At 35.1% G+C, this 24199-nt stretch overlaps 1 protein-coding gene and 1 non-coding gene across 7 annotated transcripts in view; both read right to left on the bottom strand.

The window, feature by feature from the left end:
* The window catches only part of cno (adherens junction formation factor afadin), a 552013-nt gene that overhangs the window by 302519 nt on the left and 225295 nt on the right, over positions 1-24199 (bottom strand). For all 6 annotated transcript variants that reach the window (XR_011333387.1, XM_069832773.1, XM_069832778.1 and 3 more), the window contains exon 3: positions 5309-5501. Coding sequence is in view for 5 of the 6 variants with exons in the window: in XM_069832773.1 (XP_069688874.1) it covers positions 5309-5501 (193 nt within the window). In the remaining variant the exon portion in view is untranslated. The remainder of the gene's footprint in view (positions 1-5308; positions 5502-24199) is intronic.
* On the bottom strand, positions 19066-19139 carry TRNAS-GCU (transfer RNA serine (anticodon GCU)). The gene has a single exon. It is a non-coding gene; the product is annotated as a tRNA-Ser (tRNA).

Genomic DNA, 24199 nt, shown 5'->3' with positions numbered 1-24199 from the left:
GTAAAAAGTTTGTAACTTACAAACTTACGCCAAAAATCGGAACAAAACTCTATTTATTTAAGAAAAAAAAAAGTCGGTACAAGTTCTTCAAGGCTCAAAAACGGGACAACCTCGATTAATCGGGACGTATGGTCACCCTAAGTGGATAGGTATCTCCTGAGTTTCTATTTTATAAAAACAATAATTCATTATTCTATTCAAGATAAATATACTTTTATTGAACGTAAAATATAAATTTGCTTCGTTGAAAACACAGTAGACCTACATTATCTTTATTCAAAATATTGTATGCTAGACTTTTCTTATCAAAACCTTTTTTTTTTTTTTTTTTTTTTTTTTTTTTTGGCCAGAAATCTGCTGTCTTAAATTTTAATTTTAATTGTTCAGAAAAGTACAACAATTTTAATATTTAAAGTGTATAATTGTGTAATATGTTTGCAAGTTTAAATATGTATATAAACGTGGGTTGGTATAAATTGGAATTACAATTTTTTCTCATTCTTGTAAAATGTGCTAAAAGAAAATAGTAAGTTTTGGAAACAAACCATTCAATTGTGTTAATAATAATCATGATGGTAGTTATATGAACGATATTACTGACGATGATAACTGTTATTAATATAAAGATGCACGTTTCTGAAGCAAATTAAGTTCATGATTATGCCGCCACTGTGATCTACTGGCTAGAGGGCTGGACTTATAATCCTGTGGACGCGGGTTCGGTATCCGGTGTGCCGCCGATTTTCTCAGGGGCCGTTACAACAAATCTCCAACACCATCTCATTTCATCGCGAGTGTAGTGTAGACCAGCCTCCTATGGCGCACCCTGGATAACGACCTGACGGTGAATTGGTCTACACAACTGGCTTCGTATGAGTGAATGACGAACAGTCTAGTACTCGCAATTAAAATTGAAATGGTACATTATGCAACGAGCCTATAATGATAGTAATTAAGAAGCGAGTATGGATGTTTATGAAACGAGCGCAAGCGAGTTTCATAATTTTCATACGAGCTTCTTAATTACCATTATAGGCGAGTTTCATATGACTTTTTATGCTCGACCATATTTCTAACTTGAAATTACAGTATTCAGATGTATACATTTTATTTGTATCTGACAAGATCGGAAGTGACCTTGTTCTAGGTCGTGAATTGTGAGATGTGCGCAGACGCGAAAGTATTGATTTTTTCCGAGGAACAATACTGTCACTGACCTTGATGTAATCCCGTTGAACTTGATATAACCTTGATTATTGAATTCGACATTGAAAAACGAGATGACAAATTGAATTTATTTAAATATTATTTACAATTAACGCTAATTATTATAGTAACAGAACATAACCTTCTGCGACAGTATTGGATTTCCAGCCTCCGTGACTTTTCGCTAATTCTCTTTCGATTGCATATCCGAGAATAATCGATACTTGCGGTTTTATAACGGTACAAAGCTGACTTGTCATTGGCTGAACACCTGTAAGCTGAGTTGTCATTGGCTGAACACCTGTACTTTAATGACATGCATTAAAGGACTGCTACCAGGTGTATAATTACTACATTTCGGCATGGTCGAGCATAAAAGAAGTTAATGATTATAGCACATTATATTCGTGTTACTGAATAATAATAATAATAATAATAATTATTATTATTATTATTATTATTATTATTATTATTACTGGTGATGATATTGATGGTTATTTACAATGAATGCGGTAGTGATAATATATTGTTGATGATATGATGATATTATGAGCATTGTGACATTTACTATGTTGATGATTGAGAATAATGAAGGCCGGCGGGGAGGAGGGAACGCATATGAAGCTATTTGTTTCCGTCTTGTAGACATGCTAGCCTATATTCAGACACAAAACAAAACCACACAATAAAATAGCTGCCGATTTCTGTTGTTGTCTATGAGGTAGTATTGTACTGCGTATAAGAAACAAGTGAAATTTCATGCTTGACGGTCATTATGGCCTGTGAAAGTGGAAGCATATGAAAGAATACTGTAAAAATATACGAGTATGCACACACACACACAGTAATTCATTTCAACAAAGGCCACAGAGTGTACGCACATTGTTATAACTGATGGAAATTAATAAACGTGATCAATGCATTACTTAGCATGGTTCTCATGGACCTCACAGAAGGTATATGCAGACAAAGAAATACACGCATAAAAGTAAATCAACCCAAAACAAGGCATAACATATGCGACTACTACAACACTTAAGAAAATTAATAAAGTTACTCAACGTGCTACTTACCTCCATTCTCGTAATTTCACAGTCGGCATAGGAAAAGAAAGTAACCTCTCAAAAATAAATCATCATAAAGGGTGTAAATAGATCACAATAACTGGAAGATCTGAATAAATATAGCATTTACTTATCGCCCGTTTCCATCAATATTATAGGTGACATATTCAGAGTATACTCATAAAAGAAAGTCATCATCTCAACAAAAGCCAAGGAGTATAGACGTATTATTACAAATGAATGGTATGAATAAACATAGGTGTACCAACTTATTACTTCATTTCGTCCTCACAGATTGCAAAGAGGGTAAATTCAGAAAAAAGAAAGCATTCCTATAAAAAAGAATTAATCATCCCAACAAAAACCAAAGAGCGTAGATATATTACAACTATTCTAGGAACTGAATGAACATTGTGTTCGAGTACTTATCTTTATTCTTTTTGATCTCACTGACGGCATATATTCAAGGAAGAAAATATCTTCATAAAATTTATAATACTAACAAAAACCAAACAGCATAGAGTATTCAAATAATTAAAAGATGTGAATAAACATTGTATTATGCTTTACCTTCAACTCACGCACGTTATACTTCCTTATTCAAAAAAAAGAAGGTATATTTATAAAAATAAATCATAAACAAAAGCCAAAGGGATGCCGGCATATTATTACAATAATTCATGGAAATGAATAAATTTAACGAACATGTTACTTATTTGTAATATTATGTTCCCACTGATTCCATACAGAATGTATTCAGACAAGAAAAGTATCGTCATTAAAAATAAACCATTGCAACACAAACCAAAGAGCATAGACTGACTACTATAAAAGTTGAAGGGAATAAATATGCCTAACCAACATGTTTCTAATCCTTGTGTTCATGCGTTTCACAATAACACATTAAGAAAAAGAAAGTAACCAATTGTTTTAAAAATAATCTCAACAAAAGCCAAAGATTGGATAAATGTAAACAACATATTATTACTTCCGCTCTCATGAATACTGTAAGGCTCACGTCCTGCCAAGAAACTACATTATAGTCTGCTCATAAAATAAAACTGAACAAAAACTAAATAGCATAACAATATATTATGAAAAAAATTGATGCAAATGAATAAACCTAAAAAACGTGTTCCCTGCCTTTGTAGTTATGAATTTCGCAATAAATATTTAGTCAAGGACGGTATTCCTTAAAATGAGCCCCTATAACCTCAACGAAATCTTATGAGCGTAGACAATATTTATTATCATAATTCAAGGGCCTGAAATAAAGGAACGTAACTTACGTATCTTCCTTCTCATGGAGCTCATAAAAGGAATGAAGAAAAACATTTTTCATTCGAATCCCTGTAATTAATTGTGTGGAATGTTTGAGGTGTACATCGACTACAGAAATTTCAGATTTCTTCAATATATTGGTAAATGAAGTTTTTGCCTCATTTCAGAGCTCACTTCTTCTAATTTTCAAAAATATATAACTTGTAACCATTATCTCAATAATTTCATAATTATTTTTGCATTTATAATATAAGCGCACTATACTCTCTATATCTTACGCTATCTTCAGTGTCAGTTTCCTCCTATTTCACATTTTCCGACATTTATTATCTTTCCGACGGACAAAAAGTAGACTTCCAATAATTGGGCAAAAGATTTCATTGAGGTACCAAATTAAAGCTTAATTTTTATTTTATTGGGTTATTTTACGACGCTGTATCAACATCTAGGTTATTTAGCGTCTGAATGAGATGAAGGTGATAATGACGGTGAAATGAGTCCGGGATCCAGCACCGAAAGTTACCCAGCATTTGCTCGTATTGGGTTGAGGGAAAACCCCTGAAAAAACCCTCAACCAGGTAACTTGCCCCGACCGGGATTCGAACCCGGGCCACCTGGTTTCGCGGCCAGATGCGCTGACCGTTACTCCACAGGTGTGGACAATTAAAGCTTAAACATGTGGCTATGTTATAACTAAAATTATTATTTTGAATCAATTATAATAATTTTTTTTTCCAAAAAATAAATAAATATACACATTTTTTTTCCAAAGTGCTTACATAATGTGGAAATTTTTTTGAATGGTTAATGATAAATAAACAATTTTAGTAGCCTATGTAACATTCTCCTTATGTAGGCGGTCATTTTGGCGAAAAAGTTTCACCCTAGGTCAATTTCTAATGGAGTTAGGTCGGTCTAAAATGTTATTAATAAAAAAAAAATGTTTCTTTGGGACCCCAAATTCGATGTTCAAGTTTGAATTAAATAAAGTGCTTTGTTTATTCCCAAGAATCATGTCACAAAAGTTCAAAAAACATTAAGGAAAAAATATGGATTATTATCCTAAGAGTCGATGTATAGCCTACCTTAAAGTGATTAGTGGATGTGTGATTTCAAACAATCGTAGGTCATCGCTTGATGAGAATCATTTTAGCATAATCATAAAATAACAAACTTGAACTTTAATGAATATTGTAACCAGTGCAAGAAAATAAATACAGCTGAAACCACTAGTAATATCACAGTCACGAAGCTCAATACGTACGGAATATGCATCCATAGATAGTTGTTAACCACTAGGATCGCTACTATCGCCTCAACACAGACAATGCGAAATAGTACCGGCACAGTCTATTGTTCCTAGTACCCTCATCACCTCAAGCTTCGTGACTTTATGTACTAGTACTAGACTGTGGTAATACAATATATACGACGATATTCAAACTTCATTTATTTTTCAATAATGGTATGTTGCGGGTTGCTAAGGAACAAGATGGGCGTGGAATATTACAGAAATGATAAGGGATATTTTTTCCCAAATAGGTGCCCATTTAAAATAATAAATCGTTCTGACAAAAGAGAAATAGTTTATTACAATGTAATTCTAGGATCTGAACAAATAAAAATTTCTTTCTTACCTCCATTCTCATGGAGCTTACAGGGAGCATCTTCCGGATAGTAAATGGTCCTCGTACAAATAATTCATTACAACAAGTGAAGGTAGTGAATAAACATAACCAGCATGTACAGTAACTTACCTCCGTTTTCATGGATCTCGTAGAGGGCATATTCAGGCAAGGAAAGCATCCGCATATCTGCACGAAATTTCTCTATGAGGGTTTCGATAACAGCCTGAGATGTCGCATCGGAAGCGACGCGAATGCATTTGGTAGCAACCTTCTGGCCCGAATCTTGGAAATAAAACCTCATAACCCCATGGAACTCCAGATCCTGCAACATGTAAATTCCCTTTATTAGTACACAGTACACAAGTTCGCATTTTAAATAAAAGAAATGCTTGACGTATCAACTGCAGAAACAAAATAAGTTCTCAATCAAATAAATAACGCCAATAAAATATATCTTAATGTCATTGTATATGAATCGCCAAATTGTATTTTTTCCAAATTATGAAATATGAGATTAAGGTATGCTTCAGTGCAGAATTTTGCAGGGAATGTGATAAGCTGCTCGTTTGGATCAAATTGCAATTTATCTGCCTCAACTTTAGTAGTACAATCACCGTTTGGAGTCTAACTGCACTATTTTTTCGTCTTTCCTGACAAATCAGATTTTTAATGAAGTGCATTTTGATTCTAGGCAATTCATATATTGTCTCGGAGCCAAGTCTCCAATTATAAAATGTAACGACAACGGCTTCATTCTTCAACGTCGACTAATCGTGTACATACAGTAAGTTCCAAAAACACGGTCAAGAACAACACTGATTTATATTGTACACTGGGCTGCAAAAAGACATGCCAAGTCGAAGTCGCTATCGATTTGAAATATTATCGTGTTACGAGGACTCCGCTGTATGTATGAAATAATTATACAAACACATCAAAACTGGCCTGAATTTTCTAAAAGAGTTTTTATTCCATGCAAAAAAAAATATGTAGTTAAATGTTTCAATTATATTAAATTTTCACTTCTGTATCTGTATTTGTAATAAAATTTTATATTTATATTTATAATAAAATTGAAACTTTTTTTTTTGTTAACACAATATGAAACGTAACTGGCCGTATATATCGATTGTAACAATGACAGCATCCATGGATAATAAGGAAGACTGTGGAATACCATATAAACTGCAGTTTCACTATTTTCGTGTAGCATTCTCATTAATGTTGTAAAATAAAAATATATGAATAATTTGAAATCAATTCATATTAAATAATAACGTGAACATGTTATAAAAGTCGTATTTATATGTTTCTAAAAACTAATCTCAGGAAAATAGCTTTCCACCTCGCCATGTTTGCTAAAGTCCTCGGAAAACGATATAGGTAATTTCGTATCGGCATTTCTTTTGCAGTCCAATGTACAGACGCGTTCACTAGTATTCCCTGTCGAAGTCGATATTGACTTGAATTATTATCGTTTTACGAGGACTTTGGTTGGGAAACAAAAGACATACTGACATACAGAAGGCCTTGTAAACCCTACTATTGTTATAATCGTAACAGAATTCAGCTTCTTTAAATAAACTTTCTATTGAGAATGAATTTTATAAAATATCATGTCTTACAAGTCAGGTGACGCGTGGACGCAACTTAGGAACATGGGAAGCTGGTCTTCCTATAAATCAGGGGTAAAATTTCATAAAACTTCACTTCTGTAAATATGTCATTTCAACAAATAACAAATGACGAATCTAGTACAAATTGTCAAATTTCTGTTTCATAAAGCATTCCGTCTGTCAGGAAAAATCGTGACAATTTGTCAGATTCCTGTTTCATAAAACTTTTACCATGACAGACAAAACTTTACAATTTGTCAAGACTTCTCTGACATATTTCATTTTATGAATCAGAAAAGTGTCAGTTCATTTGTTGACAATTCTAAATATTTGTAGAACTGCCATGAAATTCTGACACTTCATGTTTCGTATGTCATAGAAAGTTGTTGAAGTAGTAGACCTATATAATTTTAATTAAGGCTATTGCATACTGGTGGGAATTTTAAAAGGGAAATGTAAGTCAGTTATGCTCAATACTGAACGTATTAGCAGCAGCAGTAGAGAAAGTGATGGTGATTACAGGGAACCTCGCAGGCCGAGGGTTTTTAATTAAAAGATAAATCTAAATTATATTTTTCAGTGATTCTGTATTCAAGGAAAAATTTCATATTAGCAAAACGTGTGTGCGTGTACACACACACAGGGTGAACCGTAAGTAATTTCATTAATTTATGAGGTTATTCTTTGAGCTATTTCAAACAAAAAAGTGTAATACAATTTTGCTCGTTTTTGCTTTCTTTTCGAGATAACATTTTTTATATGAAATATTTCATAGCGTCTTTTTGGAAAGCCATTGATTTAATTCCCAATATCCTCAGTTAATTTAAGAGAGCAGTGTATTATGATAATAAATGATTGAAAAAAATTTTTGTCGTGTCCTTCAAATGTGCAGAAATCTGATCAGAACAAATGTAACACACTAAAATTCCTTTTCAGAACAGCTCTCCAAAAAACCAATTCAGATGAAAGACAGCAATTTCATTGTAAATACTTGTTCAGTTAAACGGTATATATTCAATAAAAGAATTAAGGAAAATTGATCATGAATGACGCAACATATAAACTACATTACATTTATTTCGCTCTCAGACACATTCACAATCTGTAGAGAAGAACCAATTCCTCAAAAATCTAAATATCACAATACCTACAACCGACAACAAAACCGTTCCGCATAGTTACAGGGATCTTGAGAACCTCCTGTCGCTTTTTATATTTTTAGTTATATGTTTAACGATGCTGTATCAACTATTAGGTTATTTAGCGTCGATGGAATTCGTGATAGCGAGATAAGGCCGTTTGGGGATTTTTACGGGTTGAAACAAAATTGGCAACAAAATATTGTACATAAATAATTATCCATTATTAACTTCCAAGAAACTTCGGAATCTGGAAACATGTTGCTCAGTTCATTTCATTATCACATCTCGTACAAGAAATATTTAAGAAAAATCCGTGACTAAAGAAGATTTCGAGTTCATCGCCATTTTGTATCTCCTATTTCAAATAAAGCACTATTAACATTTTTTTACAAATATTATTAGGCATAATATATTTCGTGTCCGTCATTCCCAGTTAGATTCTCGAGTACACAGAGAATAAGAATAAAAATTAAGCCATATTGTTTAGCAGAATTAGCTAGGCACATAACATACTAAAAAACTTTTTTTTTTTTTCTTTTTCTGATATTGTGAAAATGTTCCGCGAAAATCCTGAAATAGTTTCTTGAACATTACAAATTCTATAATGACACAGCAAAAAATTTGTGCCTATTTTTGCCTCTTAAGTCTCGAGACTAAAAGAACCCAAAATAGATTTTAGAATAACTCTCGACACACACAAACCCCCTCCATTACATAAATCTATCACTAGAATACACAGAAACAAAGCAGTTGGCGTCTCCAAATCGTGACTGAGGTAGCAAAAGCAGAAACGTGTCAAGGAGCCTTCGGATGATCAAAACAAAGCCTGCTGTTGTATGTTTGGAGGGCGCTGCTTATTGTCACTTTGAGAAATTCCTTCGCTTATTCAGCTCTGAGTGACAAGACATCGCGTCGAATAATGAAATACACCCTTTTACAGCAGACGACACAAATACCACTGAGATTATGTCTCGTCGAATTCCTCTCTTTTCTTCGAAAAAGAAACAAAAGAAGGAATTCTCTCCCGAAACTGTTTCTACGGGTTTTCCTCTTTCCTTTGCAAGCTCATTATAATACACGTTGTCTTTGCGTCTCAACTAAGACACTAACAAAGGCCAAACATATTTTCTTTCTTTTGTATTTCGCACAAAAACGCATGAGTGTAGCGTAGTTTACACATGCCTTCTCAAATATATGTTATTTTTACGCGTTTCACAGCAATTAAAGACTCCTTGGGTAGACAATTATATATCATATCGTATCTTATTTTCCCGAATGTTATTCGACAGACATTCGTAAGTGAAATAAATTATTCAATAGCAATTAAAATAAGATGAATTATCGTTTTCTGCAGCTCTCTGCTAATCTTACAGTCAGCATAGATAACCAAAAAGTGACGAGCGATTAATCGTACTCCTATAATTGCATCAAAAGTTTATGATGTTCATGATTGCTAGTGTGAGCACAGTATAAAGAAGATACAGTAGAGACAACTCTTGTCGGCACCTTTGATGTTGTTGGTACTAAAATAAAACTTAGGGAGGTGTAGTTCTCAATGAATCCAACCATGTCGCTAGTATCGGCAGCGCTAACAGCTGATTTTAGCGATCAGCTGTTCAGACATGTTAAACTTTCAGATGAAACTTTATATTAACTGTTGTAATTGTCCCTTTGTTCTGTAGTGATATTTGTGTCTTATTATGTAGGTCTAATGAAAATTCACTTTTTCTTTTCAAAATACATATAAAATTGCAGTGTTTATGATTGAAGTAAAACATAGACTACTATTAGCGAAGTGCTTACCGTTTTATTCTGTTTCTTCATATCCATTGCATTTCTTTCCATATAATGTTATTAGCTAGTCAACAAAATTTTATTATATCCATTGTTGACGTAACTTCATCGAAACGAATGTCATGATCTATGTAGCTAATGATTCAATATTACGTTACCAACATAAGCATCTACCAGTGACTTTAAAATTAGCGTCAATTAGTAAATATTTTCATGATGTTTATATACGGAAGTAATTATTATTATGATTATGTTGCCATTCCTTTGCCTCATGTCTTTCATATTGTTAAAAGATGAGTAATAAATCTTTTCAGTTAATATTATATTATGCCAGCCTGTCGTAGATGGAGAACCATCTGGTGGAGGTTCCAGACAATACACCCGGTTTCGTGACATGCGCACTCAGAATTTGTTCCCACGAAATGGGCTAGTTGACCTTACTGTATCTTCTTTATACTGTGGTGTGAGAATGTTTGTGATTGTGAGATGTTTAGAATATGAAACAAAAGTAAGTTGTACATTTCTTTTCGCTTCTATTTTCATATCCCGCATTTAAATTAAAGAAGGCATAGCCTTCTCGTTAAATACTTCGTAATCGCTTCCTCATTCCATGAGGCCTAGTCTACAGACAACAATGCAATTGACAGTCGAAACGATTCACACATCAATATGACGCCAATGAGTTGTTTGAGAGTTTAATGAATAATAATATTGTCATTACAGAGAATTGAATTCATTTCGAAATTAACACAACAGTTAGGTATTTTAGAATTAAACTACATATTTTGGAAAACGTATTATTCGTCTTTCTTGTGTTAAATTTTATATTATTACCTCGTTAACATGTTTCAGCCTGCTATCGGCCATCTTCAGAACTGGTTGTTGCTGGCGCCTTTTGTTTGTGTTTTCTGTGGGAATGTGTTTGTGTAGTGTAATGTGGAGTCAAACAAGCAGTTCTGAAGATGACCGATAGAAGGCTGAAACATGTTAACGAAGTAATATAAAATTTAACACAAACAAATAATTTTAATTGATTTAAGGATATTACATTTAAAATTTGGTTATCAACCCCTCGCTCCAAATAGTAAGTCTGTAACATTCGAGTTGTAAAGCGAAATGCCATATTTTTCACTGAGGTATGAAAGACAAAGTACATATTTAGCTCGCTTGTCATCATTTATCTCCAGTGCTTGATTCGTGTCTCTTCAAAGCAAATCGTAGGGTCTATATATTATATTATATTATATTATATTATATTATATTATATTATATCATACCATGTCATATATTATATTATATTATATTATATTATATTATATTATATTATATTATATTATATTATATTATATTATATTATATTATATTATATTATATTATATTATATTATATTATATTATATTATATTATGTTATATTATATTATATTACATTACATTATATCATATCATATTATATTATAAATTATATATTTTTGTTTTTGCTGCAATATTACATAATATATCACTAATAATGCACAACCATATTACTGTATAAGAAAACCAGAAAATAACAAATAATAAATATGGCAACAATGCAAAGATCGATGCTGAACGTAGTGTCTATTGTAATGCAAAAAATGTACCGAATTTCAAGGAGACAGAAATGGCCATCTTCCAAGAAAGAGCAGGCAAGTTCATCGCCTCGGCAATATAATGCTGGGAAACAGGAAGTCACCATAAACAGGGACGCCTTCTCGATTTGAATGACGAAATCTGCGCGCAACTGGAGAACAAGGCATGCTGCACTGCCGGCCATACGTGTGTTTACAACGGCTAATTTTAGAGTCTGGTTATTTTACTTCCCGACGAGGGTTCCCAATATTCCAAAAGGAATGGTAATGTGCTAAAGGGTGGCCAAATTGTAGAAATGCATTGCACCGTTTGCGTAAGCCATAGCGATTTAACATCGCCATAAGAAACCTACGTATAAAAACAATGAAGAAATAATAGTGGGCCATGTTCAGAAATTAGCAGGCTTTGACAATTTGTAAAACAAGAAAACATCAGGCTTTGACTTATGAACCAAGATATACAATATGCCAATATTTTTTTCATGCTAATAGCAAGTACTTGACTGTTAGTCATTCATCCATATGAAGCCAACTGTGCAGACTAATTTACCGATAGAGTCGTTGCCCATGGTGCGCCATACGAGGCTGGTCTACGCTACATCCGCGATAAGATGAGATGATGTAGATTTGTTGGGGTGCCACGAGGGAATCGGAGCTCCCAGAGAAAATCCGTGTTACCTGGACCACGGACTTACCCAACACAAGTTATAAATCGAGGGCACAGTGGATCGAACCCGTGTCCACAGGATTTTAAGTCCAACGCTCTAGTGACTAGACCATCGTGGTGGATTTGTTAATGTGTCTGTGGTTCAATGGTAGTTTTTTACCTGTGCTCTTAATATTACAATACTGTTCTATTATTATTATTATTATTATTATTATTATTATTATTATTATTATTGGTTTGATTGTTATTTCATTACGTACATTAGGCACACTTAAATCTTACAGCAAATTAGGCTATAGGCTTATTTATTTATATCCTGAGTCCAATATTGCCATAATTCCTACATACACTATCGCAGGGATCCCCCGCTTACTTTTTCTTCTCCTTTCTTCTTTTTAATTAGTTATTTTACAACGCTTTATCAACTGCTATGGTTATGCAAGTCCAGTTTTTCAGGTAAAGCTCCCTGTGAACCAGACTTGAATAATTTCAAGGTAAAAGTTGTTCAGGGACCGGGTATCGATCCCGGGACCTCTGGTTGAATGTACCAGCTCTCTACCAACTGAGCTACCCAGGAACTCCACTCGACACCGTCTCACAGGGAGTTTTACCTAAAAAACTAGACTTGTATAATATATACGTTGCTGTAGGTACGTTAACAGAAAACCACAATTCCAAGTCACACAGAGTTTGTGTGCACTCCATGTGGGTCTCTGGCGTCTTGTCAGTCCACTCGAGTTGTGTGGATATAAGGGGAAAAACTGAGACGGTGTCGTGTGGAGTTCCTGGGTAGCTCAGTTGGTAGAGCGCTGGTACGTTCAACAGAGGTCCCGGAATCGATACCCGGCCCTGGAACAATTTGTTTCCTTGAAATTATTCAACTGTTATGGTTGCTTAGCGTCTGAGTAAGATGAGGTGATAATGCTAGCGAAATGAGTCCAGGGTCCAGCGCCGAAAGTTACCCAGCATTTGCTCTTAATGGGTTGAGGAAAAACCTTGGAAAGAAAGCTCAACCAGGTAACTTGTACCAACCAAATTTGAACCCGAGCCTACTCGTTTCATGGTCAGGTGCTGTTAGTCCAGAGCGGTGGAATTTCTTCTTCTTTTTCATCTTCTTCTTCTTTTTCATCATCTTCATCTTCTTCTTCTTTTTCATCATCTTCATCTTCTTCTTTTTCATCATCATCTTCTTTTTCATCATCATCTTCTTCTTCTTTTTCATCATCTTCATCTTCTTCTTCTTTTTCATCATCTTCATCTTCTTTTTCATCATCTTCATCTTCTTCTTTTTCATCATCTTCATTTCTTCTTCTTCTTTTTCATCATCATCTTCTTCTTCTTTTTCATCATCTTCATCTTCTTCTTCTTCTTCTTTTTCATCATCTTCATCTTCTTTTTCATCATCTTCATCTTCTTCTTCTTCTTCTTCTTTTTCATCATCTTCATCTTCTTCTTCTTTTTCATCATCTTCATCTTCTTTTTCATCATCTTCATCTTCTTCTTCTTTTTCATCATCATCTTCTTTTTCATCATCTTCTTCTTTTTCATCATCTTCATCTTCTTCTTTTTCATCATCTTCTTCTTCTTTTTCATCATCTTCTTTTTCATCTTCATCATCTTCGTCTTCTTCTTTTTCATCATCTTCATCTTCTTCTTCTTTTTCATCATCTTCATCTTCTTCTTTTTCATCATCATCTTCTTCTTCTTCTTTTTCATCATCTTCATCTTCTTCTTCTTCTTTTTCATCATCTTCTTCTTCTTCTTTTTCATCTTCTTCTTCTTTTTCATCATCTTCATCATCTTCGTCTTCTTCTTTTTCATCATCTTCATCTTTTTCATCATCTTCATCTTTTTCATCATCTTCATCTTCTTTTTCATCATCTTCATCTTCTTTTTCATCATCTTCATCTTCTTTTTCATCATCTTCTTCTTCTTCTTTTTCATCATCTTCATCTTCTTCTACTTTTTCATCATCTTCTTCTTCTTTTTCAACATCTTCATCATCTTCTTCTTCTTCTTCTTCTTCTAGTTTTTCTGCTACCACAATATCCTACCTTTTCATGATCTTTTTCTCCTTTTCTTTTCAACTTATTTTTCTCTTCTCACAACACTTGCACTCAAGCCAAATCCTCCATTGATTACCTAGACGAGAGTTCTGACGCCCAGGACTTCCCTTGTAGTCTGTGCCTTTGATATAAAAGACGTTGCAAATGCACCTATAATTTAAATGGCTACCAATTACAGTAATTATGATATGGAAAACGGAATAATTCCGAAAAAAAAATACATGTTTCAGTATAACTATCTCTCCACAACACATTTAAAATTGAACATGCCGAGACGTGAACCTCGGTCGTCATAGCAGGCAATATCAATGGGAAGTCTTCTAGTGCCTCCTCACAAGCCAGAGTTGCAGATATTGCAGTCCAGATACAAGGCGCTGGACTCAAATGCCAAAGATCTTGGACTGGAGCCAGATCGGATCCTACGGAGACTTTTATATTCTTCTCTCGTCTGTGTATAACAAAGTGAAACCTTAATGAATATGGAAGACGCCAGATCGCAACTGTTTTACATTATCAACGCCATTACTGCATCACGGCTTGTACTGTCTCCATGGAAACATCAACATCACATCCTAATCGCGCGTCCATTCACGTCAACTTGAACATCTCATTCAGCCCGCCAAAACCTACAAAATTACAACGCTTAGGCCTTTTACGACATCAGATAATCACAGAATCTTCGCTCTTCCAAGAAACGCTACAACACCGCTGAGAAATAAACAAAGCATAATTTAAGTGGACTATTATAGCCATAGCCATAGATTTCAAAAAGGCATATGACTCGGTTAAGAGGGAAGTATTATATGATATTCTTATTGAATTTGGTATTCCCAAGAAACTAGTTCGATTAATTAAAATGTGTCTCAGTGAAATATACAGCAAAGTCCGTATAGTTTCTATCTGATGCTTTTCCAATTCACTGCCGGCTAAAGCAGGGAGATGCACTATCACCTTTACTTTTTAACTTCGCTTTAGAATATGCCATTAGGAAAGTTCAGGATAACAGGCAGGGTTTGGAATTGAACGGGTTACATCAGCTTCTTGTCTATGCGGATGACGTGAATATGTTAGGAGAAAATCCACAAACGATTAGGGAAAACACGGAAATTTTACTTGAAGCAAGTAAAGCGATCAGTTTGGAAGTAAATCCCGAAAACACAAAGTATATGATTATGTCTCGTGACCAGAATATTATACGAAATGGAAATATAAAAATTGGAGATTTATCCTTCGAAGGTGTGGAAAAATTCAAATATCTTGTAGCAACAGTAACAAATATGAATGGCATTCGGGAGGAAATTAAACGCAGAATAAATATGGGAAATGCGTGTTATTATTCGGTTGAGAAGCTTTTATCATCTAGTCTGCTGTCAAAAAATCTGAAAGTTAGAATTTATAAAACAGTTATATTACCGGTTGTTCTGTATGTTGTGAAACTTGGACTCTCACTCTGAGAGAGGAACATAGGTTAAGGGTGCTTGAGAATAAGGTGCTTAGGAAAATATTTGGGGCTAAGAGGGATGAAGTTACAGGAGAATGGAGAAAGTTACACAACGCAGAACTGCACGCATTGTATTCTTCACCTGACATAATTAGGAACATTAAATCCAGACGTTTGCGATGGGCAGGGCATGTAGCACGTATGGGCGAATCCAGAAATGCATATAGTGTTAGTTGGGAGACCGGAGGGAAAAAGACCTTTGGGGAGGCCGAGACGTAGATGGGAGGATAATATTAAAATTGATTTGAGGGAGGTGGGATATGATGATAGAGACTGGATTAATCTTGCACAGGATAGGGACCGATGGCGGGCTTATGTGAGGGCGGCAATGAACCTTCGGGTTCCTTAAAAGCCACTTGTAAGTAAGTAAGTATTATAGCCATTTTGGGATAAACTTGCAGAAAACTGGAAAGCGAAAGAAATCTCAACGAAAGGCAATCGTGTGGAAAACAAAAGAGACAACAATCTCCTACAGAAAAAAATTCTAATTGTAAGACAACTCTGTGACTTAACGCCAGCGCGATGACCTTCCATCCAGGCGGTGCGGGTTCGATCCCCGGCCTGGTTATAATGGACAAAGTATAGTTCGAATCTTCCTACTTCATACCCTAAGTGTGAAACCTAACCATTCCATTTTCCCCTGTTACTACATATTCCAGTGTATTATAGTGCTTTTCTAGTTGTTAGATTGAATTTTCTTTTGCCAACTTTGTTTCGAATTTCGGTGCTGGCAAACACTATAACTAGGAGTCACTTTCCGTTATGTTGACAGCACCGTCTGTCTTTGTAGTCTGCCAGAATTTATGAAACCAAAGTTACTCCCGAGCGTTATTTGAAATTTGAACGTAACTAATAATAATAATAATAATAATAATAATAATAATAATAATAATAATAATAATGGATGCATAGAATGGATGCTGAAGAGACAGTGTTAAATAGAATAGAAAATAAAGAGTTTGAAGTGGTTTGGTCATCTGATGAGAATGGGTGAAGATAGATGGCCTAAACAATATAGGCTACCAGTGGAAACCTCCAGGAAGAAGAGGAAGAGGTAGATCAAAAAGAACTTGGGACAATGAAGTAATGGAGGTCATGCACAAGAGGGGGTTGAGGACTGAAGACGCACAAGACAGAAGGCTTTGGGGGATTGGCACAGGAAGACGGCAGTAGCTGTAGAATCCTGAATATAATAGAGTAAAAATAATTAAACCCCGAAAAGACAAAGTATATGATTATGTCTCGTGACCAGAACATAGTATGAAATAAAAATATATAAATTGGAAATTTATCCCTTGAAAAGATGGAAAAATTCATATATCTTGGAGCATCAATAATGACACTCGAGAGGAAAATAAACGTAGAATAAATACGGGAAATGTCTGTTATTATTCGGTTGAGAAGCTTTCGTCATCTAGTCTGCTGTCAAAAAAAAAAAAAACGAAAGTTACAATTAATAAAACAGTTATATCACCGGTTGTTCTGTAGGACTGTGAATCTTGGACTCTCACTCTGAAACAGGAACATAAGTTAAGGGTGTTTGAGAACAAGGTGCTTAGGAAAATATTTGGGGTTAAGAGGAATGAAGTTACAGGAGAATGGAGAAAGTTACACAACGCAGAACTGCACGCATTGTATTCTTCACCTGACATAATTAGAAACATTAAATTCAGACGTTTGAGATGGACAGGGCATGTAGTACGCATGGGCGAATCCAGAAATGCATATAGTGTATTAGCTATAATCTTTTTGCTGTAAGAAAAATCCTAACATAAACAATAGCACGTGACTGAAGTGAGGCTTCATTGGCCGCTGTTACGCGCCATAGATTCTCAGTACATGTTCCCGCCTACCGTTGCACATTCTGTTTCATGTTAAACATTTCCCGTTACTCGCCAAGTAGGCCTAACCTCACTACTATGCATTCGTTTGCTTCGGAAACATTTACTTTATAATTACTGTAATTAAAACTCACATAACTTATTATATACATTTAAGACTATTTGTTTTTCTCCACTTTTGAGAGAGTTTCCACTCTTACGATTAATAACCAAATACACCGAGGATGCAGAAGCCATACTTCAATACCACGTGCTTACAAATTGAACAACTACGAGCTCAAGTGACGCCACCTTGTTACAAGAACAGACTACCTCGGTGTTACTGTTTGTATTCATCCGCGTTCATAGCACATAACAATATATAAAAGTAGCTTTTCTTTTACATGTCGTTTTACATATGAGTAAAGTTATATGTTTCATTGTATTTAACAACTAGAATTTAACTTTTTATTTTCATATAATACAAGATGATTGTTTTCAAATACGGACTATATTTTCCTGCGTCGTGTGAGTGTTTCAACTGTGAGCCAATCACAGGTATGACAGCTTCGTCCTTGTGTTTACATTAGGATTTTTCTTACAGCGAAAACAGTATAAAAGACCTGAGAGAAAAAGGTTTTTGGGGAGGCCGAGACGTAGATGGGAGAATAATATTAAAATGTATTTGAGGGAGGTGGGATATGATGATAGAGACTGGATTAATCTTGCTCAGGATAGGGACCAATGGCGGGCTTATGTGAGGGCGGCGGGTTCTTAAAAAAAATAAGTAAGTACACCTACCTGGCATCATTCACATTTTGGTTTTCAGTAAGATAGTAAACTCTTGCATGTTTTTGTTTTATTATGCATATTTCAAACTTTGTACATATAAATCCTGGCCCTAACTATTACTTCACAGGTTGTTGTAAGCTGTCACTTCCCAGTACGGAAATAAAGCACGGTCTTCATAGAATGAGACACCTCCACCCATTTGAGTATAGATATGGAACCATTTAAAATACCGGAAAACCAGACGACCTTCAGCAAAACTATTTGGAGGCGCCTCACCGCACGCAACAAAGGGCCTGGTGTTTCCTGGAAATTCCGAACCATTGTCTGACAACGGGTGAGTGAACCAGTACCAAAGATATGGCCGCTTCCTAGATTACGAAAATAAACATACCGGAACACAATAGATAATCTCTACTGACGCCAGTACAATACACAGACTATTCTAAGCAGGTGCAAAGCGCCTCTTAAACTGTTTTTTTTTTAACATACACTTTAACATCTGTGATCATATCATGTTTAGGATCTGTGGGTATACCAGAAGGCCGTTTTTACTATTGTTGAGTTCCTGTTTCTATTGTGTGTTGTAGATGGCTTGTGTTCATGTAACTGATTACAGCTTTTGATTAATGTTTATAATATTGGTGATGAATCATGGCATGTAAATTTGGAATTTGGCATGTCTTTATGACTGAGGGAAATCATAAAAAAAAAAAAACGTTCAATTTGGTCGGCCACGGGGTTTGACTTCATTTACTGATAGTATACAAGCAGTTTTTTCATTGCTTAATATTTATTCAATCCTGTAATTTCTTCAAACACAGAATTCTGAGTATTGATTCCAAACTATTGCATTATTTGAATAATTTCAAGGGAAAAATTGTTCCGGAGCCGGGTATCGATCCCGGGACCCTTCGCTTAGCGCGCGAACGCTCTACCGACTGAGCTACCCCAGGAACTATACACGACACCGTCACAATTTTTCCTTTGTATCCACACAACTCAAATGAGCTGACAAGACGCCAGAACTCAACTGTGAGTGCACACAATACTGTGTGATTTAAATTGTGGCTTTCCGTTAACGTACCTCCAGTAACGAATGTTACTGCATTATTTATTTTTTGTGTTTGTATGTGTTAAATTATTAATAGCAACATGGCCGCCATGTCCTTCTCAATTGATTAAATGGAAAGAAACAACTGCGAATCAACTGAGACAAGACAAAAGTGATAATAACTATTATAAATCTACAATACTTCAGTTATAGATGGCTGAGACTGGTTGAGATTCAAAGGATTGTTGCATTCTATTGATGAAGTGGTACATGAGCGAAACTGTCTATAGTAATGTCACAAGAGATCTGAGATTTATTTGGGAAATCTCAGAGCTTGAGTGACATTTATTAGGACTATTTCGTGATTAAAATAAAAATGTAAATAATATATCCCTAAAATTCCCTCACAAAATGTTAATAATTGTATATTTATAAATACTTAACCTATTCAGACATTGTGAAGTCGAAATAGATGAATAACGATTACTGCAATAAAGAAATTGAATGTTATTCAGTAATGCCAATTGAAAAAAGCGAAATACAGGTTTTAAAATGTTAATTACATGTACTGCGCTTTTCTCTTGTTATTATAACATAAATACGTTTTCATTATCTGCTGAAATCATAATTTAATTTAAACGTTTTATAGTATAATTACAAATAACCTGATTAATACATTAATTAAACGAACAATTGTTATGAAGGAGTGTCATTTTCTTTAGATACAATGGACATGGAATTAGAAGATGAAGATGTAGATTGTGGAAGTAGGATTTCGCACTTTATTCAGTACAATGGATTCATGCTCATCGATTTACGTGGAAACAGTTGGCGACACTGACTAAACAAAAGAACGACCATGCGATAAATTGATAATGATAAATCGAGCTGCAGAAATTATCGCGATATATGACAGTGATTGGTTGGAATTCAAAATTTCATTACACTTCATTGGCCCAAAATGTAATGACGTCATATAAACGAAATAGTCATTGTAATTCTTTACTTAACGTCCCCAATGTATGTCTTGCACCACACCGAGTAAGGGCACCCGTTCCGGATCCGTGGAGAAACAAAACACGCCAGAATTTCAAATGTTCACTGTAACAACAGTATGAGCAACAGCCGAATGCTATTGTTATTGTTAGTAGTTAGGCCGTTATTCAATGTAAAATGTGTAACTACGCCCATGGTGCTACTTCTCCTCGCTAAGGGCATGACAGCCTCAAAGTTGCGTATAGAATTAATCTTGCCGCGCGGGGTCTCTCAGCAATATCTCGGCATCGAGAGGAGCTACAGACCTGTGCGACCACTCGTTTGATTTGTAATATCGAGCTCTGCAATATTAAGACACGTACGATACACTCTGAGTGAACCATAGTGAAAAATTTGTTTTGAGCTGGGACTAATTTCGGAATGTCGTTTTATATGAAGAGAAAGCATATTGCATAACATTCATTAATTATTTCTCTATCCAATTGTTCTTCTAATAGTTGTAACTGTCCTATTCTAAATGAATCTCCTCAAGTTAAATATCTCAGAATAATAATCGACCAACATTTACGTTGGGATAAACATGTTCTTTTTCTCTGCAATAGATTAAGAAAAATTATTCACTATTTTGTCACCCTACGAAATTACTTGACTGTCCATACTTTACGACTGATTTACCTCGCATTAGTACAAGCTATATTACAATACGGCATTATAGGATGGGGTAGTGCTTACAGTACCTCCCTCATGCCAATAACTCTGCTACAGAAAAGAATAATGAAAATATGCCTTAATAAACCTCTTGATTATCCTTTAGAGGTGCTGTATTCAGAATTTAAAGTATTTGACTTCCATCAAATTTATAACAATGTATTACTGAATTTCGTACATAAAAACCTAAACATATTTAATTTATATTCACATAAATATAAAACCAAAACATCAGACAACATATGCTTGACAATTCCTAAATGTACTACAACTGTAGCTTCTAATCACAGTAGCAACTTCGGTCCAAGGCTTTATAACATGATAATAAATTCCGAAAACATACAATTTGCTAAAGCTCCTTATTTCAAAGAATCTATTAAAAATTGCTGTTAACAGAGAAAATTTAAAATTCAATTATTGTGATATGTTTTTTCTTCTTCTCTTTTCTTTTATTACTTTTTACTCTATTATTCAATAAAATGTCTTAACATTAACTTATGTGGAATGTCCCCTGAGCACGAGTATGTAACTTACTCTTTCTGGGGGTGCTAGAGAGTTCTTATATTTTAAAAAATCAATATGTATCTTTGTTCAGGCAATGAAGTATTATTATTATTATTATTATTATTATTATTATTATTATTATTATTATTATTATTATAAACTTATACTCATTTGTAAACCGCAAAAAAAGAAATAAAACATTCAAACCAACACAAATATTTTGGTTTCATTCCCGAAACCAGGTGACGCTTTATACGTGTCGATGTATCCTGATTCAGCGCAGAACTCCTCCCCCCCCCTGTTTATTAGCCAACCCTCGTCTATCGTAAGATGTAGAGGTTGTTTCTTCCATTAATCTTAACATCAGACATATGTAAAAACGGCGAATTCCAGTAATATGACGTCAGCACAAATATTCGTGGTCGAGGAGGGATTCGAACACACGATTTACCCTTTCCGCAACGTCAAAACTGCGGCTACCATTACCACCCCGTGTGAACTACAGAAACTATTCAGCAACGGTGAAATGATAATTATAATTTATTTTTTTTTATTCAGCGTTCTTTGTGAACTATAGAGACCATTCAGAGGCGAAGAGATGACAATTAGAATTATAGTTCTTTATTTAGCATCACTCCTACATGTCAGAGACGACAATAATTGTAACTAATTTAGTAACTAACGTGCTTTTAATTACAGAGGCTACTCACTGACGATGAAATAATACGATTATAACGAGATCCGGTGAATTGAGATTGGCGGGAAAATTAGGCCTACACTTCAACTAAGCTAACGTGAAACTCCCCTACCAAAACAGTACTGCGAACTCGATTCCTGAAAACAAAAATATTCCTGAAAACAAAAATCGAAATAATATAAGAAAACCTATCCCCTTCCTGCCAATTTTGCTCACGAGATACAGGGTGATTCAGGACCTCTGCAACAAACTCTGGGAATCGATATTTCTCGCAATGAGGATCATTTTTCATAGCACAACCCATGTTCTCCAATACCTCGTCTAGGAGCTACCCGACATCGAAAAAAAAGACAGGTTTATTGACATTTAAAGTTAATTATGAAATGAATTATTCATTTATTTGTTCAAGTATCCTTACGGACAGGTTACAAGTGTCCTGTCATTTTGCTGCCCCGTTTGAATGGAACACGCTTCCGCTTCTCATGGAGGATGTACCTTTCACGATGCGAGGGGACATGTGATTCAACATAACGTCCCAACGCACTTCAACCTGGCTGTACGAGCACATCTGAACATCTACAAGGAGCAATGGATAGGGAGAGCCGGACCTGTTGCGTGGCCAGCGTGATCACCCGACTTCACACCTTAATTTTTTTTTTGGACATGTGAAGTAACACACCACTCGAATTGACACCAGAGAGGAACCGACTATGCGAGTATTAGCTGCTTTTGATCAAATTCAACCGATAACCACTGCTACGAATCACAGTGTGCAATAACGCAAATCTAGCTGGACAAAATTAATAACTTCTCTGCATTCCAATGGATTGTTATGAAACTTTGTACAAATCTTATAAATAGCACATTTTTGGGTATAAACTCTGACTACATTTGTGTGCTTTTAGACTGAAATAATAACTTCTCTCCTATTTAACAGATTTTTATGAAACAGTGTAAGGAAGTTACAGGTAGAATATATTTTTGTGTACAAGCTATATTTACGGTTCCATAAAAGGAAGTAGGCCTACCCCTTTACAGGGAGTACATTTACGCAAAATTAACTTCTCTCGTACATAACAGATTTTTATGAAACTTTGTACAGGAGTTACAGGTAGCATATATTTTATGTACAAATTCTGATTACATCTCTATGCACCTGTAGGCCTAATTGTTGTACAAAGTTTCATATAAATATATTATATAGGAGAGAAGTTCTTAATTTTGTTTAAATGCACCCGCTACAAAGGGGTAATTTTTCTTGTGCAGGCGTAGACAGAATATGTACACAAAACATGTGTGCCATCTGTAAGGCATGTATAGTAACTGACTGACCTATAGCTGAATCGTTTTGTAACATTCCTCTAGCCATACGCGAGAAGAGTTTCTTGATATAGAGCAGAACTTCTGTCTTTCATATCTTCACCAGTCCATATTTCTATTGCTGCATTCCTCGAACACCGTATTTAACTCTTCGCTAAGTAGTTTCCTTCATTATTTTATCACAGACATCCCTCTCTGGCCCAAATTATCTTCAGAAGACATTTTCCAGCACCCTCGAGCTCCGGAGCGTTCCTCGACCACACACATGACGTAGAATAATTTCTGGCACATTCCAGAGAGGCCGCCAGGGTGGATTCCTATCATCCCCGCAGCTGTGTAAATAATCTCTCGGGTTTACGCGTAAGCAAAGATTGTCTGCTTCCGAGATAAAATTCCAGAATCATTTGTATGCCTATCTTTTAATATCCACCAAGGTCGGTCCCACGGAACTCCTTGAGACTGCTTTTAAAACGCCTCATAAATGGGTGTTAATTTATATCGCCTTCTTGAAATCAGAACTCTTTCCTAAACAAACAAACAAATGACGGTCTGTCAGTTTGACGACCTTCGGCCTATGTACAGAGTATTTAGAGGGCCATGCGTCTCTGATTGTGCAAACACAGAACTACCCGATCAGTCGTACCAACAATCAACTGCCAAATCGAACTCATCTGTCGAAAATAATATTCAACAAATAGCACGTCTAATATGCACAGAACGTAAACAACCACTGAACTA

The sequence above is a fragment of the Periplaneta americana genome, chromosome 8 (assembly GCF_040183065.1).
Source record: "Periplaneta americana isolate PAMFEO1 chromosome 8, P.americana_PAMFEO1_priV1, whole genome shotgun sequence".
NCBI classification, from domain to species: domain Eukaryota; kingdom Metazoa; phylum Arthropoda; class Insecta; order Blattodea; family Blattidae; genus Periplaneta; species Periplaneta americana.
The sequence above is the reverse complement of the archived record's forward strand: the minus strand, read 5'-3'. Positions and strand labels throughout refer to the sequence as shown.